At 37.5% G+C, this 24,306-nt stretch overlaps 1 protein-coding gene across 1 annotated transcript; it reads left to right on the top strand.

Annotated features, from left to right (window-relative positions):
* The first annotated feature begins 13,702 nt into the window (after positions 1 to 13,702).
* Positions 13,703 to 21,883, top strand: LOC126751419 (peroxidase). The gene is made up of 9 exons (XM_050461666.1): positions 13,703 to 13,788; positions 13,852 to 14,160; positions 16,528 to 16,739; positions 16,847 to 17,552; positions 17,624 to 17,789; positions 18,805 to 18,978; positions 20,909 to 21,107; positions 21,329 to 21,434; positions 21,522 to 21,883. The coding sequence occupies exons 1-9, from the start codon at positions 13,703 to 13,705 to the stop codon at positions 21,607 to 21,609; spliced, it is 2,046 nt and encodes a 681-aa protein (XP_050317623.1). The 3' UTR covers positions 21,610 to 21,883.
* Positions 21,884 to 24,306: the final 2,423 nt, after the last annotated feature.

Below are 24,306 nucleotides of genomic sequence, written 5' to 3'. Positions count from 1 at the left end.
AGCTGCAACGCCTTGACATGGGTATTATAAAAGATTTTAAGTCATTATACTGTAAGGAAATGGATATTAAACTGGCTAATAGCATTAATTGAACAATATTATCAGCTACAGAAATTTCTTATAAAGCTTGCGAAAATATTAGCACATTGTGTATACAAAATTGCTTCCATGCTTGCGGTTTCATTAAAACATTAAACAATAATTTATTGGAATATAGTCATTGACTATCTTTGTGAAACTATTTCTTTGAGCTCTGAAAATTCTATCACTTTCGATGAATACGTAAATGTTGAAATTGACGGTGCTGTAGCCGGTATTTTGACAGGTAACGATATTTTGGAAGAAGTTTCGCCTAACAATAATGAAAGTGACAAAGATGATAGCGCCGAAGAAGAAGAAATTTGAACGAACTTACAAGTTAATACCACAACTAAGACATTATTTTTCAACCCATGATGTTCCAAATAATGTCTTCGACAACCTAATACATATGTTTAGAAAACTCAGTAGAAAAAATAATAGAAAAAAACATGAAGCAACCCCAAATTACAAATTACTTAAAAACTTGAATTTTTGCTATTTTACTTTGATGTTTCTAATCAATTGGCTTAGTTTTTTGTTATTATAATTTTACGTTACTGTTTAGTTCGTATTTAATATATAAAATGTACGAATGAATGTTCGTAACTATGTATGTCGATTTGTTGAGTCCAACAATAAAGAAAGATATGGAAACATTATCTATGTAAAAGCCCCGTTAATTCGAATTTTTCTTTGTTGAGTCTCGTTAAATGGAAATTTCGGTAAGTCGAAGTCCCGCGCAATTCGTAAAAAATATGATCCCCGTGCTATTACGAATTATCGCGACTCGACTGTATTAATTATTAAAAGCTTTGTCAAACTAGAATTAAAGATTAGGTAAGGATCTTTTCAATTATTTTGAGACGTGGGTTAATTTTTATTACCTTTTTATCATCACAAATAGCTAACAGAAATATTCCATATCATGATGAACCATTGTCTCTTCAAAAAATATATTATATTTGACTAAAAATTTTAATACAATTGATTACCTTAAAGATCGGCGGAGCTAAATTCATTACCCGACATCTCATCAAAAATACTTTCCATTTTTCCTATAATCTAAATATATCACTTAAAAGTTGATATTGAAGAAATACTTAATACTATACCGGATGCGAAAATACATATGTTTAACCCTAGACACCCAACCCTCTTCTTCTTCTTTACTGGCGTAGACACCACTTCCGTGATAATAGCCGAGTTAACAACACAGCGCCAGTCGTTTTTTCTCTTCGCTATTGTGGCGCCAATTGGAGTTTCCAAGCGAATCCAGGTCCTTCTTCACCTGGTCTGTCCCTGAATGGAGGTCTTCCTCTGCTTCCCCCGGCGGGTACTGTATCGAAAACTTTCGGAGCTGGAGTGTTTTCGTCCGTTTGGATAACAAGACCTAGCCAGCGTAGCCGCTGTCTTTTAACTTGCTGAACTACATATGTATGTCAATGTCGTCGTATATCTCATACAGCTCACCGTTCCATCGAATGCGATGGTCGCCGTGGCCAACGCGAAAAAGACCATAAATCTTTCGCAGAACCTTTCTCTCGTATCGTCAAGTCATCAGATGTTGTTATCGTCTATGTCTGTCCACCATATAGCAGGACGGTAATAATGATTGACTTAGAGAGTTGGATTTTTGTTCGCCGAGAGAAGACTTTACTTCTGAATTGCAAACTCAGTCCGAAGTTGCATCTGTTGGCAAGAGTTATTCTGCGTTGGATTTGATACTGGTTCCAAGATAGGCGAAATTATCTACGACTTCAAAGCTATGACTGTCAACCGTGAGGTGAGAGCCATGTCGCGAGTGCGACGACTGTTTGTTTGATGACAGGAGATATTTCGTCTTGCCCTCGTTCACTGCCAGACCCATTTTCTGTGCTTCCTTCTCCAGCCTGGGGAGGCAGAATTAACGGCGCGGGTGTTGAGGCCGATGATATCAATATTATCGGCGTGCGCCAGCAGCTGTACACTCTAATAGAAGATTGTACTTACTCGATTAAGTTCTGCAGCTCCAATTATTTTCTCCAGTAGCAGATTGAAGAAGTCGCACGATAAGAAGACGCTTTGTCTGAAACCTCGTTTGGTATCAAACGGCTCGGAGAGGTCTTTCCCGATCCGAAAAAAGCGTTTGGTATTGCTCAACGTCAGCTTACACAACCGTATTAGTTTTGCGGAGATACCAAATTCAGACATCGCGGTATAAAGGCAGCTTCTTTTCGTGCTATCGAAAGCAGCTTTGAAATTGACGAAAAGGTGGGGTGTGTCGATTCTCTTTTCACGGGTCTTTTGCAAAATTTGGCGCATGTTGAAGGTGTGGTCGGTTGTTGATTTTCCAGGTCTAAAGCCACACTGATAAGTGTTGTTGACGGTGGGTTAATACGTTCGATAGAACCTTATATGCGATATTTAGGAGACTGGTCCAAAGGTAGTTAACACAGGTTGTGGGGTCTCTCTTTTTATGGACTGGGCAGAGCGTACTTAAATTCCAATTTACAAAGAATCTTATGCATAACCTTTGTCAGTTTTTCGCCGCCGTGTTTGAATAACTCCCCCGACAATCCATCGACCCTCGCCGCTTTGCTGTCCTTCAGAGAGGTAATTGCTATCCGAACTTCTTCATGGTCGAGCAATGCAACGTTTGCTCCATCGTCATCGACTGGAGAATATGGTTCACCTTGCCCTGTCGTTATGTTTTCACTACCATTCAGCAGGTTGGAGAAGTGTCCCCCCCATAATTTTAGTATGCTCTGGGCATCGGTTACTAGATCATCTCCATGGGTTCTGTAAGAGTACATTTCGGTCTGGAAACATTCTGTTAGTCGCCGCATTTTTTGTAGAACTTTCGGGCATAACCCCTGTCCGCCATCTTGTCAAGCTCTTCGTACTCAAGCATTTCGGCCTCTTTCTTTTTCTGTTTGCAAATGCGGCTCGCTTTTCTCTTCAACTCTCGGTATCTATCCCATCCCGGGCATGCTGTGGTCGGTCTTAACGTTGCGAGAAAAACAGTCTGTTTTCTCTTCACTGCGACACGACACTCCTCATCGTACCCGCTGTTCTTTTGCTTTTTCCGAAAACCAATGGTTTCGGTTGCAGCTGTGTGTAAGGGGCTTGAAATGCCGTCCAACAGTTCCCTTATACCGAGTTGTTGATGAATGCTCTCAGAGAGCAGGAGTGCAAGTCGAATAGAAAATCGCTCGGCTGTCTGTTGTGATTGCAGCTTCTAGACGTCGAACCTTCCTTGTGGTTGTTGACATGCGTGGTCCGAGTCGATTTTAGAATCTCGGAGCGTACGCACCTCTAGAACAATGGAGACGTGCCTTTTGTCTAACACAACATCATCGATCTGATTGGTGGCTTTTCGATCCGGAGACAGCCAGGTAGCTTGATGAATCTTCTTATGCTGGAATCTAGTACTACAGATAACCATATTTCGGGCCCCAGCGAAGTCGATCAGCCTCAACTCATTTGCGGATGTTTCCTAGAGGTGGCTGAATTTACCGACTATTGTGCCAAAAATACCTGCCTTGCCCACCGCCAAGCTCGATTTTGACATCGTGGCGGGGGCAGCCTTCATAAGTGCGCTCCAAGCACTCATAAAAGGCATCTTTGGTCACATCGTCCTTCTCTTCCGTCGGGGCGTGGGCACAAATCAGCGATATGTTGAAGAACTTCGCTTTGATTCGGATTGTGTATAGCCGTTCATCCATCGGGATGAATGACAGTACTCGGCGACGGAGTTTCTTTCCCATCACGAATCCCATACCGAATTTGCGCTACTTTATATGGCCACTGTAGTAAATGCCACAAAGACCTACTCGCCTTAGTCCTTGCTCCATCTATCGTATTTCTTGGACGGAGGTGATGTCAGCCTTCACTCTAATGAGGATTTCAGTGAGATCAGTAACTTTTTCATTACACCTAAATCTACAAAGTGCATGGATTCCAAAGGAAACTTGCTGATTCCAATAAAGATTTCCGTTCTCTATATTCTACTTTATGGTATTGTTCGTCTCGTCTATTTACATATGTATATATTTACGCTGCAGTTACAAGATCAGAAACTTGTTTTAAGTAGTTCGCGCAAACTACTCGTCTCCACAAACTTCATTGGTAGTTTGCGTGGTATTCTTCCCATATTTTTTTTAAGAATTTCAAAATATAGTGAATTTCTTCATTATTTTCACTCTTTTTTGAACAGCTGTAACTTATTTTCAACTCCCCCGAATTAAATTTTGGTATGACACAATGTGATTGGTAGCACTGGAGATATAAGACTGCAACGATTCTGATTTTGTTATATCATTGTCACGCATCATTGTCTCACGACAGCAACGAATAAACATACATATGTATCTATGTAAGAAGTTATAGAAGATTTAAATTTTTGAAAAACAAAATATTTACATATCAGTTGAAAATAAATGTCATTTACCTCAAACAGCTCTTTCGGCGTGAAATACAAATACTTCGAAATAAATGAAATCATTCGGCTTGTAAAAACGAAATCACAACAATTTCATTTGGTTTCTGGAACATGCTTGAATATCTTCTAGTCGAGAATTTTTTAGGTTTCAAAATTATTATCTTTTAATTCCCAACATTCGATTTTTTATACTATGTATAACGGTAGGTATATGCCCCTTACACATAATTAACATTTACTTATTTCATTTACATTCACATAATAACTTATCCAACAAACTGTTTAAATAGTAACTGAGTACCAGAGAGCTGCAACAAGTATGATAAAATCAGAACAAACAGTCGTGCCAAAAACAGAGTCAAATCAATTCAGTTCAGCATAAACAACATTGTTAATCAATTCGTGTATCTGCCAGCGTCAACTGACCTGATGCAACACGAACAATCTGTTCGTCGGCAATCACGATCGTGTAAACGTATGGCTGGCTTCGGTTGCAATCGTATCATATGATACTGATTTGAATCATGTGTCACTGATTTGAATCATGTGTGGCAAAAAATGTATCAGCTTTGAAAATGTGCGCGTGTTACAAATTTTCGAAGCGTAAACAATGAAAATTGCATCGAATACGTACATATGGATGTACATACATATATACATACATTTGTTGTATGTATGTATGTAATCGATGGAATTTCCATTTTACATATAACATATATACATTCATACATACATGTGTATACAAACATACATACATATGTAGTTGAAATAGAACAGAAGTGCACTAGAGAAAATCAGTGTCTAGGGGATGATATACAAACCGAACGCTGTCGATCATTTCAATCATTGAAGCATGAGTTTGCATCACTTTGGGTATTTTCTGCTGATACGAATGTTCATAAACAAATCAGATATAAGCCGATCGCTAGTGATACAAAGTTGTTCTCTATCGCTGATTTGAAGACAAACAGTTCGCTTCGTGTACATGAACTGAACTGAAAGAATCAGACAGAGTAACGGATCAGTACTTAAGTATACACAAAAATTTATTACTCGTTGCAGTTCTCTGATACATAGTACATTTACATTTGTTTCAGCCTCACATCTCTAAAAAGTCTTCATTTACAAACTTTCGATTTTCATTCTTTAGAAATATGATGATGTTATGGAATTAAACGAAGTTTGCCGATTCTCATTGTAGATTTTAGATGGGGTTATAAACATACAGGGTTTTAATCCGGAAAGTAATAGGACTGAGTCAATTTAAAAAAAATTATTGAACCAATCGTTATAATTCTTTAAAATCTTTCAAAATAGGCTCCTTCCGCATCGATACAGCGCTGCCATTGCGATTTCCAAGTATTAAAGGCATCACGGAAGACATTCTCTGGAATAGCCTTGAGAGCCGAGGGGCATGCTGCTTGGATCCCCTCTGTCATCCCAAAATTTTTGCCTTTCATTGGCCTTTTCAAGAAAGGAAAAAAAAGAACGGGGTGCCACATCTGGGAAACGTTGGGATGCCGTTGGTTAGGTAGCAGTTCACAAGACAGGCGGTGTGAGCCGGGGCGTTGTCGTGGTGCAACTTCCAATCGGCTGCGATGTCTTGTCGAACCCGATTGACCCTTCGTTTGAGTTTTGGACGAGGAGACGCCGGCGTGCGCCACTCGGAAGATTGTCTCTCCAGTCGGTGCCGGATAGCCGGATAAAAACCCTTAAAAAAAAGTGCTACAAAACTTTACGTTATTCCAAGGTATATCCAAAAAGTATCCGAATAGCCGAACTGACAAAAATTGCAAATGTTTTCTTTATTTGTACTTTATTAGTGAGTTTAGTTCAATGCTATTATATGTATGGTGCCAAAACGCTTAACAAATCTGTTGCAAAATTACCAAATTTGTTTATCATCAAAATATGGCGTTTTATTTCACTCCACAATTAAAAAAATAGGTAGCATATTCAGGTATCCTTTTTTAAATTTGATGTTTTAAAATAACAAATAATATTGTTAACAAAACGATTCATATCAAAGATTTTATGTTTGAACAAAAAAAGTTTAAGTTTAAAAGTTTAAACATATTAATATTTGACCCATATATTTTTATTTCAGTTTCAATTATTGCTAGATCTTTAATTTTCCCCATGTTGAGCAAATGTTGGCCGTTTGTGGCTATTTACTGTGAATAGTAAGCAAGAAAGCATGAAATTTTAATCGAATAAATCTTAAGATAAACTTGCATTGTACACACCACACTACTATTTAAAACTAAAATCATTAAAGTCCGAAATTTAAAAGATCATAACAAAAATGCCTAAGGTCGTTAAAATATAATTAAAAAAACGTTGCGTATAAAGATAAATGTTGCACCACCCATGAATTCAATAGATTAATTAGGTTTGGGCCTATTAACCATGTATTAAAATAATCCATTGGATCAATTTACCTAATTTGATTACATGATGTTTTGATATCAATATCATCGGCATACGCCAGCAGCTGTACACTTTATAGAAGATGGTACCTTCTCTATTTAGTTCTGCAGCTCGAACTATTTGCTCGAAAAGCAGGTTGAAAAAGTCGCAAGATAGGGAATCGCCTTGCCTGAAACCTCGCTTGGTATCGAACGGCTCGGAGAGGTCTTTCCCGATTCTGACGGAGCTTTTCGTGTTGCTCAACGTCAGCTTACACAGCCGTACTAGTTTTGCGGGGACACCAAATTCAGACATCGCGGCATAAAGGCAGCTCCGAAGAGGTGGTGGGTGTCGATTCTTGTTTCATGGATCTTTTTCAAGATTTGGCGCATGGTGAATATCTGGTCGGTTGTTGATTTGCCAGGTCTAAAGCCACACTGATAAGGTCCAATCAGTTTGTTGACGGTGGGCATGCTTTCGTCCGACCATATTTTACAAAGAAGCTGATGCATGCTCCTTATCAGTTCATCGCCGCCGTGTTTGAATAGCTCGGCCGGCAATCCGTCTGCCCCTGCCGCTTTGTTGTTCTTCAGGCGGGCAATTGCTATTCGAACTTCTTCATAGTCGGATAATGGAACGTCTGCTCAATCGTCATCGATTGGGGAATCGGGTTCTCCTTCTCCTGGTGTTGTGCGTTCACTGCCATTCAGCAGGCTGGAGAAGTGTTCCCTCAATAATTTAAGAATGCTCTGGGCATCAGTGACTAGATAACCCTTGGGGGTTCTACAAGAGTATGCTCCGGCCTTGAAAGCTTCTGTAAACCGCCGCATTTTTTCGTAGAATTTTCGAGCATTACCCCTGTCGGCCAGCTTATCAAGCTCTTTGTACTCACGCATTTCGGCCTCTTTCTTCTTCTGTCTACAAATGCGTCTCGCTTCCCTCTTCAACTCTCGGTATCTATCCCATCGATCGTAACGTTGCGAGGTAGGCAGCCTGTTTTCTCTCCGCTGCGACACGGCACTCCTCGTCGTACCAGCTCTTCTTTTGCACTTGCCGAAAACCAATGGTTTCGGTTGCAGCTGTACGTAAGGAGTTTGAAATGCCGTCCCACAGTTCCCTTATACCGAGTTGTTGACGAGTGCTCTCAGAGAGCAGGAGTGCAAGCTGAGTAGAAAATCGTTCGGCTGTCTGTTGTGATTGCAGCTTCTCGACGTCGAACCTTCCTTGTGTTTGGTGGCGCGCGTTTTTTGCTGCACAGAGGCGGGTGCGAATCTTAGCTGCAACAAGATAGTGGTTCGAGTCGATGTTAGGACCTCGCAGCGCACGCACATCTAAAACACTGGAGACGTGTCTTCGGTCTATCACAACATGATCGATCTGGTTGGTAGTTTTTCGATCCGGAGACAGCCAGGTAGCTTGATGAATCTTCTTATGCTGGAATCTAGTACTACAGATAACCATATTTCGGGCCCCGGCGAAGTCAATCAGCCCCAACCCATTTGAGGATGTTTCGTCGTGGAGGCTGAATTTACCGACCGTAGTGCCAAAGATACCTTTTTTGCCCACCCTGGCGTTAAAGTCACCAAGCACGATTTTGACATCGTGGCGGGGGCATCTCTCATAAGTGCGCTCCAAGCACTCATAAAAGGCATCTTTGGTCACAACGTCTTTCTCTTCCGTCGGGGCGTGGGCGCAGATCAGCGATACTTTGAAGAACCTCGCTTTGATGCAGATTGTGGCTAGACGTTCATTCACCGCAGTGAATGATAGTACTCGGCGACGGAGTCTCTCTCCCACCATGAATCCTACACCAAACTTGCGCTCCTCGTCTCTGTCCTTGTCCCGTCCATCGCATTTCTTGGACGGCGGTGATGTCAGCCTTTGTTTTTACGAGGACATCAACCAGCTGGGCAGCGGCACCTTCCCAATTAAGGAACCGGACATTGCAGGTCCATACCCTCAATTCGTAGTCCTTATTTCGTTTGCCATGGTCGTCATCAAAAGGGGGGTCTCTCATCCGAGGCTGGTTATAGCTATTCACTGGGGGTGTTTTTTTACTTGGCGGGTCCCAAACCCAGCGCACAACCCTATGTAGAGGATGGTTCGCCTTCTCACTTTAGCTCGCCTTCGAACGGATGTTCTTAGGCTACCCAGAGGATACTTGATCAAAGACCGGAAGTAGTAAGCTGCATTAGCCCTGTGTAAAAGAATCGTTTCTGGCCACTCCCAAGTGAATGGCGATCAGAGAACTTTCCTCACTTGCGTGAACTTCTACACATGACTCCATCCTCCGGAATGAACAGTTAAAGTGAAGAAATCATAGACCTGTTCGTTTTGTACATTTTTTGTTAGTATGCATGTTTGCTGCTACAGAGTCGCATTGGAAACGGACTTATTTTCAACACCCTTCCTCAATGTGATTCTGTTTACATAAAATCTTATTTTAATTCATTAACTTAACAAAAAGTAAGTGCTTTGTTTTCGATAGATTTTTTGTTAGGACATCAGCTATCATATTTTCGGTTGAAATGTACGTTAATTCTATGTCACTACTCTGGACAACTTCTCTGACGAAATGATATCTGATGTCGATGTGTTTTGACCTGTTATGGTAAACTGGGTTCTTAGCGAGATTCTGTGCGCTAAGATTGTCGCCATACATTATTGTTGGTGTACCAGCCTTGCCAATTTCAATAATTAAACATCTCAAGTGCAACGCTTCTTTGACCGCTGATGATAAAGCCACATACTCAGCCTCCGTAGTGCTAAGGGCTACGGAATTTTGTTTTTCCGATTTCCACGAGATTGGTCCACCTGCCAGGAAGAACACGTACCCGGTGTATGATCGACGGTTACTCATATCACCTCCCCAGTCTGCATCTACATAACCTCCAAGCGCCTGCCCACAACCGTTGTAATTCAGTTTAAAGTCTTTTGTTGCTGTTAAATATCACATTACATGCTTCATCCCTGTGAGATGTTCGGTGTAAGGGTTGTTGTTCCTTTGTGCTAATTTCACAACCGAATGGTAAATATTGGGCCTGGAAGCCAAAGCTAACCACATCAATTCGCCTATTGCTGACTGATAAGCCGCTGAATCCACTTCCTCACACGTTTTTCATTGCACGCTACCTGATATCCTGCATCCAATGGCGTCGTTGTTACCCTGCATTGATGCATGCCGTGGCGTTGTAGCATATCGTCTATGTAAGGAGACTGATTCAATGAAATATCGCCTGTATCGTCATCGCGCTGAATCTGCATACCCAAGAACATCTGAAGTGGGCCTTTATCAACGTATTCAAACTTGCTTGAGAGCATTGTTTTAATTTGTATTAAATCAGGCTTCTTCTGGCATGCTATAAGTAAATCATCTACATAGATTAATAATAAGCAAAGGCTACCTTCTATGTCCTTCTTATATAAGCACGGTTCATTCTGGCATTGAGAAAAACCAATTTCACACAGCACCGCGTTCAGTTTGGAGTTCCACTCCCTTCCTGCTTGCTTTAACCCGTAAATCGCTTTGTTCAATCGTAACACTTTTTCGCCACACATTCTGTCTACATACCCCTCAGGCTGCTTTATGTAGATCACGTCTTTTAACTCGCTGTTGAGATAAGCCGTTCAAACGTCCATCTGATGCAAGTGTAACTTCAGCTCGACAGAGAGCGCGAGTATCAAGCGTATCGTTTCATATCGACCCACCGGAGAAAATTTTCGTTATAGTTCACGTCGAACTTCTGCGCGCACCCCTTGGCTACCAAACGTGCTTTGTACCGCTCAGCTGCGCCAGTTTTATCTCTTTTAACTGTGTAAAACCATTTACCTCCCAATTACTTGTTCACCCTTTGGTAGGTCTGCCACAGTCCACGTGCCATTTGCCACTAAGGCCTTATGCTCTGCGTCCATAGCCGCCTGCCAGTATGAAGCATACTTGCCGTCAGTTGCCTCATTGAACGTCTGTGGTAATGGTATCTCTACTGATTGCACTGCCTATGTAACATTGTAGCTCTTCTTCGGACGTCCTCGTATACCGCTCCCAATAATTCTAGGTCTACCTGGTCCTATCTTACGTTTCTGCTCCAGCTCTGGCTCATCTGCACTGCCGTGTTCGTCGCTTTCTTTATTGTACAAACGTTTCTCCTGCTTAACTTCACTTCTGCACGGGATAAATATTTCTTCATTTGGATTTGAATCAGTTGGCAAAATTTCTGGTAATACATCAAAATCGATTTGATCATCTGACTGGGATTCGTTGAAATGTTCGTAGAACAAAACATCACGTTTTTCTACAATTTGATGCTTCTCTTGATCGTAGAGTCTGTAAGCTTTTGACGCCAAGGAGTGCCCAACGAATTTGTACTCTTTACCTTCCGCATGGAATTAGTTTTTTCGCGTTTTGTCTAAGTCAGCAGCCACGGACCCAAATGTACGCATATTTTTTACCTCATCTGTAGACTTGAGAAAAAATGTGAAAATACGCCGAGACATGTCATCGATGAATGTTAAAAAATATGATGATCCACCAAGAGAACGCTTTTCAAATGGGCCGCATACGTCGGTATGCACTAGCTCCAACAATTCTTTTGCTCGATTTTCAGACGCCGCTGGAAACGGTTGAGTGTGGATTTTATTTTTCATACACGTTTTACACTGCGTACTGTCTGCGAACTTCACATTTTCTATGACAAACACCATTTTATTTTTTGTTAGCTTCATCAAACTGTCATAATTTAAGTGGCCATATCTATTATGCCAAACTTCTGCACTGCACTGTGCTGCACCAAAACACGCGTTGTTAATACACTCAAATACAAACAATTTATTTCTTTTTTCTGCTTTTAAAATTTGTTCGCCATTCTGGCTTACGATAGCGTTTTCGTTGTTAAAGCTTACTGTACAGCCACGTTCGACAGCTCGACTCACCGATACAAAATTCCCCTTCATTTGCGGGACATGCAATACGTTCTCTAACTTTAACTAACAAAAATCTGTTTGAACTATAACGTCGCCTCTCCCTACTGCGCGTATAATGTTGTTGTCGGCCAACATAACATCCTCTGCTTGTGTAACATAATTTGTAAAAAGATTACGTGAGCCACTCATATCTGCCGTCGCGCCGCTGTCCAGGTACCATATCGAGTGTTTTAAGTCACCCACATCTGTCGCTGCTAAAACTGTAAATGACCTATGTTGTTGTTGCGATTCTGTAAATTTTTCTTTTCCTTTATTTCTGCATTGATTTTTGTGGTGACCCTGTTGACCACATTTGTAACATTTGATATGGCTCTTCTCCTCTCGCTTTTTCTCCATCGGCTTTGTGGTTGCTTGAAACGCCTGTTATTCACTGTAATGATCTGTTTTAGATGAAGTGCCCTTACGATCTCCTTCCTCTAATAACTTTATTTTTAATATCTCAAGGGAAGGCAGGCTATCGCGTGTTTCCATGGCGATCACGAAATTTTCAAAAGCTTTGGGCAAGCTTGAAAGTAATATTATTACTGCCAGCTCTTCACTGAGCTTAATATCAACCTCCTAAAGCTTGTCAACTGTTGTACAACATTTATTTATATAGCTGGTCATAACATCGCCTTCTATCATTCGCAAACCAAGCAACTGCTTTTAAAGCGACACTTTTCTTACTGGTCCACTGATGCACCTCTTTTAGCTTCTTCCAGGCACTAGCTGAAGTTGTGCAGTTCTTTAGATAGCACAATTGTGATGGCTTCACACTCAATGTCATCATGGCCAATGCTTTGCTATCGAGCGTATCCCAGCCCTCTCGGTTTGCTGCTGGTCTCTGTCCACTTATGACTTTCCACGTCTCTGTACGCTGCGCATTTGGATGCTCCAGGTATCGTAGTTACCTTCACTTAATTTTTCAAACTGATACATGGAACTCATTGCGATTGTATTCTTAAATGAATACTAGTATAAACTTTACTTTACTTTAAATATTATAAATATCAAAACCGCGGGACCCACGTGCCTAGGCCTATAAACTGTTGACATTCCGCTTTATTCAAAGTATTTAACAGGAATGAACAGTTAGAGAGAAGAAATCATAGATCTGTTCGTTTTGTACATTTTTTGTTAGTATGCATGTTTGCTGTTACAGAGTCGCATTGGAAACGGACTTATTTTCAACAACAACAAAATAGTGCTTAGTGCTTTCTGGAATGTACGAATGTGCCAAAACCGTCCGATGACTAAATATTGGTAAGAATTGTACGCGTGCTTAAGATATCTACAGCCATCGTCATAGCAAAAGTCGTTGTCTAGTCAACATTCGATATATGTAATCACTGCATCTACATATACATATATGTAAATTAAGATGTAAATTTAAGTTACACCGGAATTATAGGCCAATTTTTAAGGTATCTTAACATCCCGTTAGTTGAGTTTATTTCACATTTCTCGGTATTATGGCAAGAAATCTCAGAAAAATTATTAGTGCTTTCAAACACAACTTTGAAATCAAAAGTTGCTCAAATTTGTTTGGGACTATATACATACTGATTAAATTAAAGAATTTCTGAAATGTGCTTATAATAATATTTTAACACTTCCGGAATGTACGAACGTGTCAAAACAGTCCGACGGCTAAATATTGGTAAGAATTGTATGCGTGCTTAAGATATCTACAGCCATCGACAAAGCAAAAGTCGTTGTCTAGTCAACATTTGGTGTATACTACATATATAATCTCTGCATCTATATAAATAGAGATGTAAATTTAAGTTGTACATATTAAAAGTGGAGTTTATCAAGCAATCACACGTAGAGATGGGTTGCCGACAAATCAATTGTATTCTACTAGCATTACTTTTATTTCTTGCGTTCAAAAGAGTTGCTAACTTTGAAAGCAAATGGTAGAGTATTTATAATAAAATTTTCAAAATACAAATTAGAGAAAGTATATTTATCGTTTTCAGTCCTTTCGAAATCTATCAGCAATATGGAGCGGATCCCGGGGTCTACGTGTCCTCATCCGCAGCTGCAGCATTTGCAGAAGTAGGTGCAAGGAATCCTGTGGTTAACAAGAATTACGATATTAGTCATGTGGCCAGAACCATTGTCCCCAAATTGAATGATGTTATTTTTAGTTCCAAAGTATCCGATAAATTTCGATGCATTTTGCCGCCCTTAGATTGCGCAAGTAATTCAAAAAACTTTTTATATAGAACATTTGACGGCTCGTGTAATAACTTTAAAAACTCGGGCTACGGAATGGCAACTTCTAGGTATGTACTTTTAACTTTTTTCCCTTAGATATTGTGAAATTACGAAAAAAACTCTGGCAAACATTGTGATCTTAATATTAAGATGCCGCATTCTGAGTCACGGTTTTCCATATAAATAACAAATGAATACAGTGATTTTAACGATTTACTAAAAGGTTTTTTTTTATCTTTTTCACAAAATAAAGCTTCCAAATCGAAGAAAGTCTTCTTTGCCGCAAACTTATCGCTTTTATGGTGTTATGAGCACTATGATTATTACATGTTCATAAAATGTAATACTTTCTTATTTCCTCAACTTTCATTAGACCTGGTTGCGAATATAGTTTAATAATTCCCCTTCGATTCGAACTTTTTTGTTTTTCTGGAAATATCTTTTTTCATGTCCCATTGATTGAAAGCTTTTCTGATCCATAATATCAAAGAGTTCAATCAGTTTTTTTGAAAAAGATGTTGGCTTTTTATTTGAGCTAATGAGTTTTTTCTGTTTCGACATTTCTGTAAACTCTTCCGATCGCAATTTACTACAGCGATTTTAACGGCAAAATATAAAAATGATGACTAGGATCTGGATAGTCTTTTCAATGAATTTATGAAATAAAAACAACGAAAGTCAAAAAACGGATATTTTAAAATTTTGAGACATTATTTCCTGAAAAAATATAAGACATTGTAAAAATTAGCTTTAACGGTTTAATGTTGAACTTTGCCCTAGAATAAGTTTTGAACGAGTCGGTTTTGCAAAAAATCATATTTGGTCGTTTTTGAAGATCGTTAAATTCTGCAAGAACAATATTTCATTTACACAATACATTAATTTGTACAAATATATTAATATCTAAACTAATTAAGAAAACATTCACGTGTTATTTACATGGTAAATCGAAAATGATAACACCACTTATGCATATTAAGAGCTCAAAATAAGAATATAAAATATGTACATATATAAATATATATATATGTATATACATACATATACATATATATGTATATCATATTCAGTATTCAGTTGACATGACATTAAACATAAGTTTCGCCGTTCCAAATGATTAAATTATGATAGGTAGTGTTTTGATCATGAATCCATATATTACATTTTTGAAAGGTAATCAAAAACATTTAGAAGTACACAACTGGTATTATTATTATTATTATTATTATTATTATTATTATTATTATTGCTATATATCATTAAATCGATGTTTGGGTCAATGTGTGAGAGTTCGCATCATTGCGGTGAAGAGTGATCCATCTTCGTGTGTTGGTATTCCTGTTTTCTTGAAACACAACTGACAAACAAACGGGTGTATACCGCTTAGAATTTACTATTTTGCATTGTTCTTGTTGTATGGTTGCGACACGTCCAGTTTTACCAAAACAAATAGCCAACCATTTGCTTGGAACTGCTTCGTGACCGAAAAACCTTTGTTTGTTTCGGCTCATCTTTAAACACCCATGGGCTTAACGTCTGTTTATTTTTGGACTCATACATACGCGTCAATCCGTGATTAATTCACTTGATGATCTTGCAATATCAATCTGCGCACAACATAATATTTTGAATGTCACACTTTTACGCACTATGTATATTAACTGACAGATAGCGATCAAATACATACAAAGGATAACTTTGGGTACGAAATTGGGTAGAAATTAGTACAAAATTATTGATTGGTTGGCTTAGTTAAAACACGCATTTGAAGCTTTATATTTTATTAATCGTCAAGATTTGAAAGAAAAAGGTATTCAGGTTTTTGCGTTTAACGTTACCGTATAGAAATAATTTAATATTAACGCGAAGGGACAGAAAAAATAAAAAATGTGTCAGATGTTATAGTTATTTTTTTCTTAGTTTTATTTCTAATTAAGATTTATATTAATATTAATTGGATATTAGGGAATCGAAAAGACTGCATATATACCACATGAAAAGCATAAAATTGGTAGTAACAGAGAAAGCGATTATACCATCCTAAAATACAAATTATTAGTACAAAAAAAGTTTAAAATATTTAAATAGTGCCCATTGGAAAATTAAGTGATATAAATTCTTAATCTTTTATATTATATTTAAATTTATGTTTATTTTAAATGTGAATTAATATTTTAATCTGATATTGTTTTAAGGTGGTACTGATTAACACAACATTCAGTCCTATCTTATTTAAAACTTTGTGTAGTAGAAAGCTGAATTAAAAAGCTTCTGCTACACATAAAGTGTAATAATGATTTTATGAGATAAAAAAGGTGGCATCTAAATTAATTGTGCATAGCTTCGAAAATAATAAAATTACTTAAGTTTCAAGTTTAGATACTTAATTTAATATTCATATGTATGTATGTCCATTCTTTTTTAATTTTCTACAGATATAAGCGAATGTTGGCGCCAAAATACAGTGACGGTGTTTATTCTCCAACAGTTTCAGTTACAGGCGCTCCGTTACCTAACGCACGCCTATTATCTTTGGGTTTATATGGCGAAACTTCCTTACCGGATGACTTTCGAACGATGGCATTTCTTCAATGGGGTCAGTTGGTGGCGCACGATATGACAAGCTTTCTTAAAGCGAATATTACTGGTAACTATCATTCGTATGAGCATGATCTTTAAAATGCAATTTAATATAAATGTAAGTAAATTTTTACGTAAATTAATTATTATGTATATTATTTATGCGATTTTCAGGAGACTGTTGCTTACAACCGGAAAACAATTCTTGCTACCCAATTTTTCTTTATCCCCATGGTCCAATTACTCAGAGTACGTCTAAAAAATGTTGGCATTTTGAAAGAAGTGCTTCAGATGCGGATACTATGTGCCACGAAAATGGTTCGCCATATTCAGAAAAAATAACAACGACTTCGGCTTATTTGGATCTATCATTTCTTTACGGCAACTCTAAGAGTGAAAACAAAAAATTTCGTGTTTTTAAAAGTGGTTTAATGAAAACTAGTTTAGTGAACAATCGCGATTGGCTGCCATTATCAATGAATCCCGAAACTGACTGCGGGAAAGACATTTACCAATGCTTTATTCTGCCCGATATGCGAAACCAATTTATACCTACAATCGCAGTATTACATACGATCATTTTGCGCGAGCACAATCGAATTGCAAAAATTTTAGAACGTTTTAACCCTCAATACTCAGATGAACGACTCTTCAACGAAGCAAGGAAGATAAATATTGCACAGTACCAGAAAATTACATTTTACGATTGGTTGCCGCTACTTATCGGAACATCATATGCCTACAATATACACTTAATACACCACACTACAAATTATGAACATGTGGACGATTATGCACCAACGGTTAATGCTGCGCCTTATGCAGAATTTGCCGCGGCTGCTTTCCGATATTCACACAATCAAATACCTGGATGGTTTTCGTATGTATTTAGATAATAATTTTAGTTAATTTAAACTCCATTATTTATATAATTTTTTAAATACTTCATAGATTAGTCTCATCAAGACGAAATTTCAATCGAACTTTGCGATTAAGTAATCATTTTGATCGTCCCGAGAACTTGAATTTGATATGGGATAGTGATAACTTTGATTCACTTATCAGAGGTTTATCTACACAACTCCAAAAACGTCCGGACAGTAATATAGATAAAGAGGTAATAAATGTACATACATATATTATATTTACGTTTCTATTTTGCATAATTTATGAAAAGAACTTTTTGACATATTTTATAAGTTTAAGTATATAATATTTGTTAAGCCTACATAAAAAATCAAATCTTATAAAGTACTCTTTCCTTCGATATGGACTTGTATATATTGATTTACAATAAATAACTTAAGTATTCATAAGCTTAATATGTAAAATACTGTGTCATTATGAAGTGTAATGGATATGTTTGGTTTTTTGTCTACTACTATAATAGTACGACTTTGTTCATAATTTTATAACTCTTCATTTATTTTTCAAAATCTATGTCGTCCGACCCCAATACACTTCTGCCAACGGTTTTCTAATCCTCGAAACAGTTGTTAAAGTCAATTTCCGAATAGTCTTCAATGCGCGTAGCGATTCACGTTTAATGAATGCAGTATGCGACGGTTCGCGCAAACAACATATAACAACGTCAGAAGGAATTCGGTGTGCACCTTGATAATCGAAGAAAACTGTCAACATGACCTTGATTTTTAACCTTCTTTGACGCTATTTTTTCGGCTTCGGCTCACCTTTGCACGATATTCAGCCGATTTATTGTATGTTTCCAGGTTGTAAGCATAGATCCAAGATTCTACACGACGCGGTCTCTGACTGTTAATCGTCGATTCACAAGCACCAATTCCTTTATTTTATTGACCTGTTGATTATGAATTGACCTCGGCGTGATTGGTTGTCAATGCGCTCTCGCCCCTCTGTGAATAATTTGTACCAATCAAAAACACTTGATCTCGACAAACAATTATCACCGAAGGCCTTTTTCAACACTCAGAGCGTTTCGGCTCCAGAAATTTGATTTCGCACACCAAATTTAATGGAACTTCTTTGTTGAATAAATTATCACTTCGTAAAAATCGACGAATGCACTTTATGTACTACAGAAAGAGAGGCGCATACTAAACACTAAAATTATTAACTCTTACTGATTTATCTTCCTATTACATATAAAACAGATAAAACATTACTTTGACCGCAAAAGCTTTGAAGAATACGGCACTGACTTGAAAGCAATTGATATACAGCGTGGACGAGACTATGGATTACCCTCTTATAATGATATGCGTGTTTACTGTGGTCTTCCTCGTGCATACGACTGGGCCGGATTTTCAAATGAAATATCACCAGATGTGAGTAGAAATATTAAGACTGTATTTATATATGTATATACCATATATGTTTATTACAGAATAAGTGGTGTGTCAAAAAAATAACGGGAATTTTAAATTAAAATTTCCCGGATTTCCAATTGTCAAATTTGTTTACCCTGAACGGGGTATCTTAAGTTGGACGATGATGTTTATAATACCCAAAAAGAAAACTTCAGAACTTTATCAAAAAGCTTTTTGATGTGACAAGATAAATTTAAGAAGCTTAGCATGGATTTTCTCCTTAGATAATGATGCAATCTCCAAGAAATTGTCTAGATCTGCCATACAAACTGGACGATCGGGCTTGTAAGGAAAACTTTTTCATTTAACGAGATATTTTCAGGAAATTTTGGGTTATTGCCTAGGGCAATGATGTTATCTTCGAAGAAATTCGTACTTGTATTTAATAAGTGAACGCCTTTTTCTTTTTTATAGTCTTGCAACATGTTGCTACAGAGTATAATAGTTTTGTATATCTAAGGTTGTACGTATTAATTAAAACTAAGCGAGATAGATATATATAAATGATTCGGATGATGAGAAAATTTGAAATCGGGTTGACTGTCTGTCCGTTCGTCCGTGCAAGCTGTGAGTTGAGTAAAAATTGATGAAACTTGGTATGCGTGTGACACAAAAAAATTACGATTTCGTAGATGGTTGTAATCGGTCCCCTGGCACCCCACAAAACACCATTAACCGAATACCTACATATAAAGCCATGTCTAAGCATTAAGATATAAAACTGTAATTTGGCACCGGGTATCGCAGTAGCAAGGGGTATGTGTGGGCAAAATATTTTGAAAAAGTGGACGTGGCCCCATCCTCTAATAAGTTTAATATATACAGTGGCTCCATCGCATAATCGGACAAGAGTTTGTCTGAAAATCAAAATAAAACTTCGGTCGAAATAAGTCAACTGTGAAATTTAATGGTGAAGGTGAAACCAACCGTGAAAGCCACGGTATATCTCTTAAGCCACTTAAGCTAAAACAATCAATTTCCCTTAAGCCAAATATTATACAGACTTCTACAGTGTGAAATTGGAGGAAATCGGATTATAACCTCATTAACCTCACTCTTTATACTAAAAGCGTGAAAAATCAATAACTAAATACGCCAGCGACATTAAATTTTACCACCAATATGATATGACAGGGTTTTAACTTAGGGGTGAAAACACATATCCCGATACCCGCCCGACCGATTTCAATCAAATTCGGTACATGAAATTTTTCTGACTCCTTACCTTTCGCGGCCAACGGAAAGGAGAGTTTCATGACATTAATTTGTTTTGAAATTTACATTGGAGCTCCGCAATAACCGATTTGGGTATGCGTGCAATTGCTCCGTCTTGCTGAAACCAAACGCTATTGAAAGGGAGCAGTTCTGGGTAAAAAAAAATCATTCAACATATTTAAATAACCATGTCCATTGACAGTTTCTTCAAAGAAATATGGCCCGACAATATACTTTGATGAAACTGCCTATCACACAGTAACACCTTCTGGGTGAAGTTCTGTCTCGTGGTTTATTTCTGGATTTGATTCACCCCATTATGGTAATTTTGCTTGGTTACATTTCCGTTTGGATCAAAATGGTCCTCACCAGACATAAACAGGTCATTTATCAAGTTATTGTCTTCTTCGACCATTTCGATTGTTTTTTGGCGAAATTCCAGGCGAACAGGGAAATCTAGAATGTTTAACCGGCTTGTTATTTGAAATTTGTATGGAAACAGGTTTATGACATCACTTGTCCGTTGTAATGATTGCCTGCTAACTCCAAGATGCGCCGATAAGTTGAGAGCCGTTATTACAGTTAGTTTTTGCAGAGATTAAAAGCGAATCGATGAAAGAATGGCAGTGTTTTCTTTCTAATTGATTTTTTTTATTACTATTATTTCTTTCAGAAAATTATGTTTATTCAAAAGATGTACGCCTCTCCAGACGATGTAGATTTGGCTATTGGTGGTTCCTTGGAATCACACGCACCTGAATCTATTCTTGGACCCACATTTCAGTGCATAATCGGACGTCAATTTGTCAATGCTCGGACGGGTGATCGCTTCTTTTTTGAACGTTACCAACCTCTTAGTGGATTTTCAAAAGGTTTGTTGCGCTTTTCTATAATTAATACATTATACATATAAGCCAATACATAGTCTGAGGAGACAGGTATTGCATTTTTATGAACCATGCCCATAAAATGGCGTTATTCTAAAAAACCAGCATTACGAATAACCCACCAATTAAGCTATAATAGATATAGTATATTAATAAATATGTAAGTCTATTCGCAATTTCTTCATTATTTTTTATTTATTTCATAGATCAATTGGCTGAAATCCGTAAAGCTAGCTTAGCACAATTATTTTGCAACAATGCCGACTTTTTGCAAGATATTCAAACTAATGCTTTTATTTTTCCTAATATTAGGTGAATATATAATATTGTCTTTATAATTAAATTGTATTCAATTATGTAATCAACAAATATTACACTTATTTTTTATTAATTTTGCAGAAATAATTTGAGAAATTGTAAAAGTCTCCCTCAAGTGGATTTATCAAAGTGGAAATCACCTGCACAACAAACATCTAACTCAAATTAAGAAATATGTTTTATATACATATGTACATAGTATGTATATTTTCCTATCGAAAATAATGTTAAAAATTAATATGTATATAACTACATTCGATTTTGCGCTTGCAGAAAAATGTATAATGACGTTGAGTATAACACGAGTGCTAACAATTTCAAAAATGTGTAACATACTAGGATTATATTACTCTAATCTTATATTATTTTAATAAAAAATTGAATTTATAACTCATTTATAAAAAAAATGTGAAAGTTATTCAATTCAGAGTATTAAAATCACTTCTAACACCTTAAATTTGGTGATGATTGTTTTACTTTAAATAGGAACATTTGAGAAGGAAAGAGTTGAACAACAATATATAAAAACTGTTTAAAGAATATTTATAAATATATATGTATATACATATGTACATATATAAATACTTACATTTCCGGTGTTGAAATTAACAATGAAGTAACTTAAGCTATTTAAGTGTAAAATCGTATACCCATACTAGTTAAATATACTTGTGCTCATATAATTAAGTCACGCCAGTAACAGAACGAAAGTTTATTCAAAGTAACTTCTATGGTACAGGAATGAAACTTAATTTTACAAAAAATGGAAGAAATTTTAATTCAGTTCAAAACAGAATACTTATTTTTTATTTAACTTCTAAAATAATAAAAATATTGCGTTTATTCGCTTAGCACATGCAAGTTGTTTTGCTCATATTATTAAGTCACCTAAAGAAAAATGTAGTTATTCGAAGTATACGGCATTTTTTTGCAGTTTTACCTTACCTAAGACTAATACTTGGTTGGATATCCTTTATTACGTAGCACTTCAGTACATCGCTTAGGCATTGTTTGGCGCTCTACCTGTATTATTTCCCATAAAGCATCTTTGTTGCGAGGTTTTCGTGCAGCTACGGCTCTTTTTATAATCCCCCATAGGTTTTCTATGGGGTTTAGGTCCGGACTTTGAGCTGGCCAATCCAGAATTTTAATATTTCGACTACGTATCCAAGTTTTAACGAACCGCGAGCAGTGTTTGGGGTCGTTATCGTGCTGGAAAATCCAAGCTAACGGTAAATTGTCCACATAGTCAACGTCTAAATTGTTCTCCAGTATTCCTTTGTACATTTCACCTGTAATTTTCCCGTCTATTTTAACTATCGGGCCAACGCCTGATGACGTGAAGCAACTCCACACCATCACCGATGAACCACCATGTCTCACGGTTTTTTTTAGTGTACTTGGGATTGAGTTCTTGCAAAGGGGGTCGTCTTACATATGTTTTCCCATCATTACCAAATACATTAAATTTGTAAATTTGGATTCGTCACTCCAAACCACCAAATTTCAAAATTTAGAGGCCTTCCAGAGATGGTCTTTAGCAAACGCTTTTCGCTTTTCAATATTTTTTTTCGAAACGTTAGGTTTTCGTCTTGCTAAACGGCCATTCAATGAATTTTCTTGTAGTCGTCTTCGTTCAGTTTGCTCAGATATTTGTACGCCGTGGTATTCCTTTAATTGAGCCCTAATTTCTGTGGAGGTTAAAATGGGTCAGACTTACTTAGCCTTACTAAGGCCCTATCCTCAGCACGGGTGGTGTTTCTAAGCTTTTTACGCGGTAAATTTTCAAAAGTCTTTTTTTTTTTATAAAATTGAACAGCGTTATTAATTTTGCCTCCAGAAAATCCTAAAACATCTACAACTTTGGCAATATTTTGATATTTTTGAAAACATTCACATATGACCCTTGTTTCGCTTGAAGTTGTGCTTTTATTCTTGCCCATGACGACGATGACTACAAATTTTGTTAAAAATAACTTAATTTAGTAAAAAAGAACAATATTGATGTAAATTGTGGTGAAAAAATTTTAATTTACCCGTTTCAAACAGAATGACTTAATTATGTGAGCACACTTTTATTGACAAGAAATGTGTTTAAATGAGTTAAGCCTCATCACTCACTCAACCTGGGAAAAACTGGCGCACCCTAATACGACAGCGCAATTCACCACAGCTGACGACATTACAACACAACACCAATACAACTCACCACTCTTCTACATCATCAAAAAGGCTGGGCGAAAGGATGGCGACCACTTTTCGTTTTGATACACCTTCCGGTTGCAACACCCATCCCGCGCGCGGCATCAACGTTCGAATCTATACTGCGCCTCGTCAAGACCTTTGGATCTGATCGACATCGTTCCACCCGCGCCGACATACAGCATTGCAAAACATTGGACTGTGCTTCGTTACCAACACAATTTTATAATATACGAGGTGTGTTCAAAAAGTATCGCGAATTTTGAATTTTCGCGGGTTACGTATATCCGAATTTCGAATTTTTTGTGGCGTCTTTCACTTATGCCGACAAACGCGACCATTTTGAATATTCTTTAAATTGCTGACAGCTGCTTTGCTTGCACGTGTTTTGGATCGTCTTCGATTTTTACCTATTCAAAAAAATGGATCAAAGAACCTGTATCAAATTTTGTGTGAAAAACGAAATTAAGTGCGCGGATGCATTCCGAATGTTGACTGTGACATACGGAGAAGCTACCTTAGACCGAAGCAACGTTTATCGGTGGTACAAAATGTTCTCAGAAGGCCGAGAAGATGTGAACGACGAAGAGCGTGAAGGACGCCCGAGCACTTGAACAACAGACGAAAAAATTAATGAAGTGGAGAAAATGGTATTAACCAATCG

Source organism: Bactrocera neohumeralis, chromosome 2 (genome assembly GCF_024586455.1).
Source record: "Bactrocera neohumeralis isolate Rockhampton chromosome 2, APGP_CSIRO_Bneo_wtdbg2-racon-allhic-juicebox.fasta_v2, whole genome shotgun sequence".
Taxonomy (NCBI): domain Eukaryota; kingdom Metazoa; phylum Arthropoda; class Insecta; order Diptera; family Tephritidae; genus Bactrocera; species Bactrocera neohumeralis.
This window is presented reverse-complemented; position numbering and strand designations above follow the sequence as displayed.

Bases quoted from the DNA above. Each gene is read 5' to 3' on its own strand.
- LOC126751419 (XM_050461666.1), top strand. From the start codon at position 13,703: ATGGGTTGCCGACAAATCAATTGTATTCTACTAGCATTACTTTTATTT. The intron at 17,790-18,804 runs GTAATAAATGTA...CATATAAAACAG, and splicing joins ACAGTAATATAGATAAAGAG to ATAAAACATTACTTTGACCG. The intron at 21,435-21,521 runs GTGAATATATAA...TTAATTTTGCAG, and splicing joins TTTATTTTTCCTAATATTAG to AAATAATTTGAGAAATTGTA.